The 9022-nt window shown below is 46.4% G+C and overlaps 1 protein-coding gene across 1 annotated transcript; it reads right to left on the bottom strand.

Annotated features, from left to right (window-relative positions):
* Window positions 1–680: 680 nt before the first annotated feature.
* LOC105556183 lies at window positions 681–9014 on the bottom strand. The gene is made up of 2 exons (XM_012003264.1): window positions 8650–9014; window positions 681–1034 (listed from the first exon to the last, which is right to left on the bottom strand). The coding sequence occupies exons 1-2, from the start codon at window positions 8986–8988 to the stop codon at window positions 840–842; spliced, it is 534 nt and encodes a 177-aa protein (XP_011858654.1). The 5' UTR covers window positions 8989–9014; the 3' UTR covers window positions 681–839.
* Window positions 9015–9022: the final 8 nt, after the last annotated feature.

The raw sequence follows: 9022 nt of genomic DNA, 5'->3' as shown, positions 1-9022 counted from the left end.
GTATGTGTAACATCCAATTTATCTAGAGATGGTATGTCCTCGTAGTCTACATCAATAGTTTCAATATAGACATCTCCTCTCGCGTCATCCAAGAGCATATCCTTCAGCCATTCACGTTTTTCGTGTCCCTTGACGTAGACGAGAAACGGTGTCTCGAGATCGTCATCATCTTCCATGCCGACCACAGCCGTTGTAATCAGATTTCTAGTCCTGCTGTATGGAATCATTCCGTCTTCCCATCGTACTCCATGACGCTTTGCAATCAACCAGGATGCCTGATGTTGCTCCGCTTTGCTAAGAAGCCTCCATGGTATGGGACATGTGAAAATGTAGTGAGAGAGAACGCGTCCCTCTCGGAAAGCGGCAAATTCCTTCACAACAAAGTTACCGCTGACGACGAAGCCTTGCAGGTCCACAAACGTCGGTATGGACATGATTGAACACGTCGAGAGAAGGAGGAATACTGCGGTTGCTCTTGATGCATAGTAGATTTTAAATCGTTTCATCCCCTCTAAACTGTATTGGAAAGAGGGGAAACCATTGTGTCCAAAATGTAGTACTTAGGGAATTTTGCGCACGACGCTGGTCAGTGGGTTGTACTGAACCACACGATCATGTATGATGAGACAGTACGCAGTGGTATTCACTGGCACATTCTTCTTACACTCAAATTCCAATCTCACGTCCACAGTCGCGCTCTTGACTGACTCGTTTTGTCGGGAGCAATCGATAATGACAAACGGTCCTTGTTCTAGAAAATTGTTGGTAGTGAGACCGGGCATAAGAACCTCGTTTCCGAAATAGCTCTTCCGGAACCGCGAATACGCATCATACAGACTCTACCATTTGTTTTTATCGAAATCCAGATTCATATCATCGTATGGATAACATTCCGAATTCAGATAGAGTTTCACGTTGCTCAATTTGCAGTGACTGAATTGGCTCACATTCTGTGACATGATATTCTTCCGACCTGTTTGCAGAGCAAAGATAAGATACCGCGGCTTCTCGAGCTGAGTAGCCGTTTTAATAGCCTGTTACGTCCGACGAATCATTTTTCGTCAAACGTCACTATTCGCGAAGCAGTGATGATCGCCCACCCGATAGATAGCTCCGGCGCGACGCGGCACGTAGCACGCGCGCGGCACGTGATCTTATACGTTCTCTATTCTTATTTTCTCTACTATCGTTTCTGGATTAATTACGCGACAGCCGAGGCAACCACTGTAACAGGCCGACCTTTGGCGCCTCCGCTTTCGCCCTAATAAAAGAAATCCGAAGAATTTGTATTAATTACTAAGAAATAAGCTGTTAAAACGCTGACATCAACGGTTCTCGAGAACGGAGCTACCTCCACACGAACCGTTGATCTCAGCCACGTACGGGGGCGCTACGCGCCTCCACTTCAAGCCGCCGCGGCAAAACGCGCGTTCAAACCTCGGGAAATTAATACTTTTAGTATCATTGCGAATCCAGCGATGAAATTCTGGAACGTTCCATGTTTACGCGCTTCGGAGCGGCATAGCGGAACTCTACGCATAGAAACGCGAGATTGGTATGCGCGTTAATAATTCGGGAACGCAAAATGCAAGTAACAAGGAGTAAGCGGGAAAATGACGAGCGACGGCCCCCTTTGAAGCTAACCAAGACTCAAGTTAGTCAGAGTACTAATTAAGGTACAAATTAATAAATTCGGAAAATGATCGAAGGGCCCCCGCTCATCACCACTTCCGCACTTGTCCTAGAAGCTAACAGTATAAAAGCCGGGCCTCGGAGCCCGAAATTCGCATTCAGTTCTCCGAGCTTTGCGAGGAACGAACCTCTGCCCGACAGAGAGCCAACCTCTGACTCCTGGAGTGTATTATAATAAGCCACATCGCGATCCTAGACGTAAGTTAAGGTGTTTAATCATCGGTCACCATAGGCTAAGCCGACATCCCGTTAGTGCGAGATTCTACCGCGTGTGTAAACTCTGTGGCCCACGGCAACGACCACCAGGACACCACCTCCTCGACGACGACGGTCATCTATCTCTCTTACTCTATCTCTCTTTATCCCTATACTATCTCTTTATACCTATATTCCTGTCTCTTTCTATTTTCTCACTCTTCATTTCTGATTCCGACCTGCGGTTGCGCGCCTTTATACTGGCGTTCCTCCGATCTCCCGTCTCTGGTTGCGCGCCGCCCTCGACGTTCCTCCGGTTATCCACCTCTGGTTGCGCGCCGCCCTCGGCGTTCCTCCGGTTATCCACCTCTGGTTGCGCGCCGCCCTCGGTGTTCCTCCGGTTCTCCACCTCTGGTTGCGCGCCGCCCTCGGCGTTCCTCCGGTTATCCACCTCTGGTTGCGCGCCGCCCTCGGCGTTCCTCCGGTTCTCCACCTCTGGTTGCGCGCCGCCAACGGCGTTCCTCCGGCGGGAAATCATCACCCTACCTCGAACTGGCATTGAGCCGCCAGTCCTCACAGACATCCTCCACGTCGTCGACACCATTCATCCGGTCTGAACCCCGCAAAAGAAAGGGGGACCTTCTCCGTCGTAACCAACCTCAGTTCCCAGTCGTCCAGGGGCAATTTCACAGAGCCCCCTCGAATAGACGGAATCTCGCTCTAAGATGGGCACACAGCGGAATTTACCGATCTTACGTTCTAATAGTTATGAACTTTAGTTATTTCGTTCGGTGCAATGAAGTAATTACGTAATTACTTTTGATTTGCCACTTACGCGTTCCATTTGCAGATTAACGTTAACCACAGTCAAAGTACTCACTCTCGGGTCTCCCTACCACAATAAAATGAATCAGAAGTTGCCAAGAATGCAGTGATGACGGCACTGAATCGATTATTATAATCGAAGAATCCTTCTGAGCATTCTACTAAAAAAGACAGCGTCTGAAATCTCAACTTCACTTCATCCCCCGTGATTTTGAAACCAATACCCTTCTCTGAGTGCCTATTTAAGGGAGTTATAAGAGTAAATTAGCATAAGTTGTAATCATGACTAACAGCATGCATTGCTTCCCCCGCTTTATAACACGCCTAATTCGAGATGCTTCCCGCAGGCACGCCCGGACATGGGCAGGTCGCGACGAGCTGGACGCAAGGTCCAGCTCAGACGAATAGCACGAGCGTATGCTACCCCTGGGGTCTTTGACCCCAGGATATTTGACAGGCCCTTAGAGCCTCAACCACCCGCTCTTCCGCTTCACCCTCCGTCACCCAACAACCCTCTGCTAGCCCCCTGCCATCCACGCCTCCCACCTCCATACAGGCCACCGGACCCTTGCCCGGTCAGGACGTGGGCTCCGCGCCCGCCGATCACCCCCGCATCGAGGCCTCCAAGATCCAGCCTGGGCAGCGCGCCTCCTGCACCACCGGCTGATGCAGCAAAGAGGCCACCGCAGGAACCAAGGCCACGGCAACCACGCATGGCCCCGCCCCAGACTCGGCCCTGCATCGTCAGAATTGAGGCCCTCCCCCAGAAGGTCAGGATCGTCCGACGGCCCAGGACCCAGCTCCGAGCCGCCAAGAACATGCCCTCACTGGGCTAAAGAGGCCCCTGTTCTTTCTCCCTCTCCCTCGCCCTTCCCTCCTTATGTATATACACTGTTGCGTGATTACGTTCGAATAACCGCGCGTATTAGAGTTGCGGCGCCACTACAGGCGCGACCAATGAGTAGCGTAGACGTCACTACAGGCGCGACCAATGAATAGCGTAGGATGGCGACCGTAGGTTGGTACCTCGCCGATTACCGCGCGGAGAAAAGAGGGACTTCCGGTATCACACACGAAGGAATACACACGTGTCTTGTCGTGCTCTCCGATATTGTACGCGCTAGCGAATAAAGGAAAGGATTGAGAATCTTCCACTGGACTTATTTACCAGCATCCTACATAACAAAGAATTGGCGACGAGGATGGGATCGCTGGCAGCAGGCTGGTGAGGAGAGTACGCCGTAGTGTGCAAGAAAAGACGAGGGCTGCGTCGCTACGGTTTCCTGCAACGTGCGGCAGCAGACATTGTGCGTGGTTCTTAATTTGATACGAACATACATATGTGCCTACATACGTGCCTATATACGTGCCTACATACGTGCCTACATACGTGCTTACATACGTGCCTACATACGTGCCTACATACGAACGTACATACGTGCATACATACTTCGAGACAATTCGATACGTAATACAAGAAATTCGACAAAATGGCGGTGGTGATGCAGGGAAGTTTCTCGATCGACACCTTCGAGCCAGCAACCACCGAATGGAATCGTTGGCTACAGAGGTTCATAGCCGCGATTAAAATTTTCAAAATTCCGGACGATCAGAAAGTGTTATATCTATTACACTACGTTGGGTCAGCAGCTTTCGACGTGATCTGTAATCGGCTGGCGCCGGCGGATCCATATACGAGTACATTCGATGAATTGATCGTCAATTTCAGTGAGTTCTACGCGCCTCAACCTTTAGAGATCGCGGAGAATTTTCGTTTCTACCAGAGAAAGCAGAAAGAAGACGAATCAATCAAAGAGTACGTGGCTGCGTTACACAAGTTAAGTGTACATTGCAATTTTGGTGCGTACTTGAAGACAGCACTGAGGAATCAGTTCGTTTTTGGTCTGGCGAGTCAACGGGCCCAGTCGAGACTGCTGGAAACGAAGGATCTAACCTTCGATAAAGCTGTCCAGGTTGCAACAGCGATGGAGTTGTCAGAAAAGGACGCTCGTCAACTACACACGGGGACAGCGGCGATCGAATACCTGGGCGCCAAGGGCAACAAAGCAGAGAAGAAACAGCCACGGAAAAAGAAGCCGGCAAAGAAGACATTTAAGGAAAAGAACGAAAATAATACAGCTAATGTCGGTAAAACTAATGTTCAAAAACCTGTTGTAAATGCGAGTACTAATATTTCTTGTTATAGATGCGGTGGTAATCATTTTGCGAACAAGTGCTCTTTAGATCGCGGTATCAAATGCAATAACTGCGGGACATCAGGCCACCTGCGGAAAGTTTGTTTTGCAGCAAAACATGCGACTACGAATATAGTAGAGGAAATTGCGTTGTTGGAACATACAGAACATCGTGAAAAATATTACGAGACATTCAAAATTGAAGGTAAATCACTGCGTTTCGAAGTAGACAGTGGAGCGGCAGTAATTAGTACAGATACAGTACGAAAGTATTTTCCACATAAAAAGCTACAACCTACAAATGTACAATTAATCAATTTTTGCAAAACTTCGGTAAAAGTAGTCGGGATAATTTCAGTATCGGTCGCGTGGCGTGGCAGTTTGGTCAATCTAAATTTGTACGTCTCTACCGTGAATCGCGAGCCCCTAGTGGGACGCGAATGGATTAGGCAATTACAATTGCAGCTTACAAACTCGATTAATACAATTAATGATACATATACTTCTATACAAACTAGATTACAAAAGATACTACAATGCTATCGCAATAAATTAAATACGGAATCTACAAAAATTACGGGTGTTCAAGCCAAACTGACAGTAAAGGAGAATACAACCCCAGTATTTTTGAAATCACGAACTGTGCCTTTTAAGTTGTTACCGTTGGTTGAGGAGGAGTTGCAAACACTAGTACGAGACGGAGTACTTGAGAAAGTGAATACATCGCGGTGGGCTACACCCATCGTGCCCGTACTAAAAAAAAATAATAAAATACGCCTGTGTGGCGATTTTAGTGTAACGATTAATCCTAACCTATTGGTGGATGAACATCCTCTCCCTACCACTGATGAGTTATTCGCGTCAATGGCAGGAGGAGATAAATTTACAAAAATAGACTTAAAACAAGCTTACTTACAGATGGAAGTTCGTGAAGAAGACCGCGAGTTAATTACATTGAATACACATAAAGGTCTTTTTAGGAGCACTAGGCTCATGTACGGTATTGCATCCGCGCCTGCAATTTGGCAGCGTGAGATAGAGAATATATTACAGGGAATTGACGGTATTTCCATTCTCTTGGACGATATTAGGATTACCGGTCCTAATAATGAAATTCATCTCAACCGTCTCAAGCAGGTGTTGCAACGTCTAGCTAATGCTAATATACGCATCAACGAAGAGAAAAGTGAATTTTTCAAAGATAGTATAGAATATTGCGGATGCAGAGTTGATAAAGAAGGTATACATAAAACGGTTGGAAAAATGCAGGCAATTGACCAGATGCCACGACCCAAAAATGTAACAGAGTTACGTTCCTTTTTAGGAATGGTTAACTATTATGGCCGTTTCATAAATAATTTAAGTACAATTCTTACACCGTTACATACTCTTTTACAGAAGGACATTCCGTACAAATGGTCGCGTGATTGCGAACAAGCCTTCCAAGAGGCTAAACGTCAGTTTAAAAGCGACACAGTATTAGTACATTTCGATACGAAGTTACCGCTCATTCTGGCTACGGACGCAAGCCCTTACGGTGTCGGGGCAGTCCTATCACATCGCTATTCCGATGGCACTGAACGTGTTATACAGTATGCGTCACAAACTTTAACGGATACGCAGAAAAAGTACGCGCAAATAGACAGAGAAGCTTATGCGATAATATTTGGAATCCGAAAGTTTCATCAATATTTATACGGGAGTAAGTTTACCCTCTACAGTGACCATCGGCCTTTAGTACAAATTTTTTCACCTTCCAAGGCCTTACCTACGTATACAGCATTAAGAATGCAACATTATGCAGTTTTCCTTCAAGGATACAATTTCGAAATTAAATACAAGAATTCTAAACTTAATGGTAACGCCGACTGTCTATCACGCTTACCTATCGGCTGCGAATCTGCTGCAAAGTACGATGTAGTGGATATCTACGAGTTGGAAATATTACAAGATATGCCAATCTCGATAGACAGATTAGCACGCGCTACTAGCGAGGATACACAATTACGAGAAATATTAAATGCGTTACGAAATAAACAAAATATTCCTGCAAAATTACGTTTCAATATTAATCAGGCTGCGTTCAGCATCCAACAGGACATACTTTTATGTAATGGAAAAATTGTTATACCGAATGCAATGCGCGAACAATTACTGCAAGAGCTTCATAAGAATCATTTTGGTATTGTCAAAATGAAGGCACTGGCGAGAAATTTATACTGGTGGCCTAGTCTCGATCGCGCTATTGAAGAAATAGCAAGAACTTGTAGTATTTGTAATACATACCGAAACGATCCACCTAAAGTGGAGATACACGAGTGGGAACCTGCAAAGGCATCTTTCGAAAGAGTACACCTTTCATGAATACGTACCTGTTCGTATTTGTGGACGCTTTTTCAAAATGGCCGTTCGTGTATCCAGTCAAAGATATGACCGCGAGTACGACTATTCGAGTATGCAGGGAAATTTTTACAGATTTCGGGTTACCAGAAACAATGGTGATGGACAACGGACGTAATTTTAGATCGTCCGAATTCCTAAGATTCCTAACGACTTGTGGAATCAAACCTAAATTTACAGCACCTTACCATCCGTCTACCAACGGACAGGCAGAACGTTTTGTGCAAACTGTAAAAAGTTCCTTACGCAAGATACTTACCGACCCGAGAAATAGAGGACTAAGTTTAGACGATGCATTACGTACCTTTCTTGGGCAATATAGAATAACCCCCCATTGCGGCACAGGGGTGGCTCCAGCTGAACGGAAGTTCAAGCATCAAATGCGTTCACGTTTTACAGTTAACTTGTCAAAGGAACCAAAAATTGTTACAAGCGTTAATGTAGATAAGAAGTTTCGAGAATTTTCGGTGGGGGAAACGGTGCGATGCCGTAATTACAGTGGTCCACTTAAGTGGAAACGCGGCAAAATTATCTATCGTACAGGGAAGCTACACTACCGAGTTAGACTTGACGACGGCCGAATTTGGGAGCGGCATGTAGATCAACTTCTCCGTTCGGGAGAATATAGGGACCACTCGGGAGAACCGGGAACAGAGATGGACGTAAACCCACCCGATGTGATGGAGGAGCGTGAGAATGAGACAATACCACAAAATGTTGGCGATGCGGAAGTACAGTTGCCGGCCGAACCGGCGGAAGGTTCACCACCTCAAATAGAGGAAGCAGTAGCTCCAGAGCCTGTACAAAGAAGGGTACTTCCGGAGCGAAATAGGAGGCCGCCAACACGGTTGGCAGATTACTGTTAGTGCGAAAACGTTCTAGCGTATAACTTCCTTCTACGGAGGGAAGAGTGTTGCGTGATTACGTTCGAATAACCGCGCGTATTAGAGTTGCGGCGCCACTACAGGCGCGACCAATGAGTAGCGTAGACGTCACTACAGGCGCGACCAATGAATAGCGTAGGATGGCGACCGTAGGTTGGTACCTCGTCGATTACCGCGCGGAGAAAAGAGGGACTTCCGGTATCACACACGAAGGAATACACACGTGTCTTGTCGTGCTCTCCGATATTGTACGCGCTAGCGAATAAAGGAAAGGATTGAGAATCTTCCATTGGACTTATTTACCAGCATCCTACATAACATAAACAATCTCTCTCTTGTAATATATAGTTTAGTCCCTCCAAAAAATGTTCTGCTCATTCATTTAACCACCCACCCTGTTCTCTCATTTCCCGTTTCCCTATGAGACACGCGCCCCGTAAAAATCGGACGTAACAAGCCCATGAATGTTTAGTCGTCTGTTGCGATAGCGGATACTCGTACAGATCCCATGAACGAAATCCCATATTGAGGTATTGTCCGCTTTCCAAAGCACGCAGCATCGACAGTTTGTTCACCTCGTTTAACAATACATGTGGCATGCGCCACTGTATCTTGAATATTTCAAGTTTAGGCTCCATCGCTGCATTTCCAAAGAGACAGTTGTTATCATTGCGCGATCGTATTAAAATCAATTCGTGACGGGCGTTAATCACAACGCGTTGATAATCTTCACAGAATCCCAATAGCATGCTGAGCGGCACACAAAAATTAAAGTCTCCGGTTCCATTGTTCACCATATCCCAGCCGGCATTCTTCAGAGACATCATTTAA

The sequence above is a fragment of the Vollenhovia emeryi genome, unplaced genomic scaffold, assembly GCF_000949405.1.
Source record: "Vollenhovia emeryi isolate VEMERY1.0 unplaced genomic scaffold, V.emery_V1.0 DF940253.1, whole genome shotgun sequence".
Classification (NCBI taxonomy): Eukaryota; Metazoa; Arthropoda; class Insecta; order Hymenoptera; family Formicidae; genus Vollenhovia; species Vollenhovia emeryi.
The sequence above is the reverse complement of the archived record's forward strand: the minus strand, read 5'-3'. Positions and strand labels throughout refer to the sequence as shown.

Bases quoted from the DNA above. Each gene is read 5' to 3' on its own strand.
- LOC105556183 (XM_012003264.1), bottom strand. From the start codon at position 8,988: ATGGTGAACAATGGAACCGGAGACTTTAATTTTTGTGTGCCGCTCAGC. The intron at 1,035-8,649 runs GCTTGTTACGTC...CGGACGTAACAG, and splicing joins AGACGACTAAACATTCATGG to GCTATTAAAACGGCTACTCA.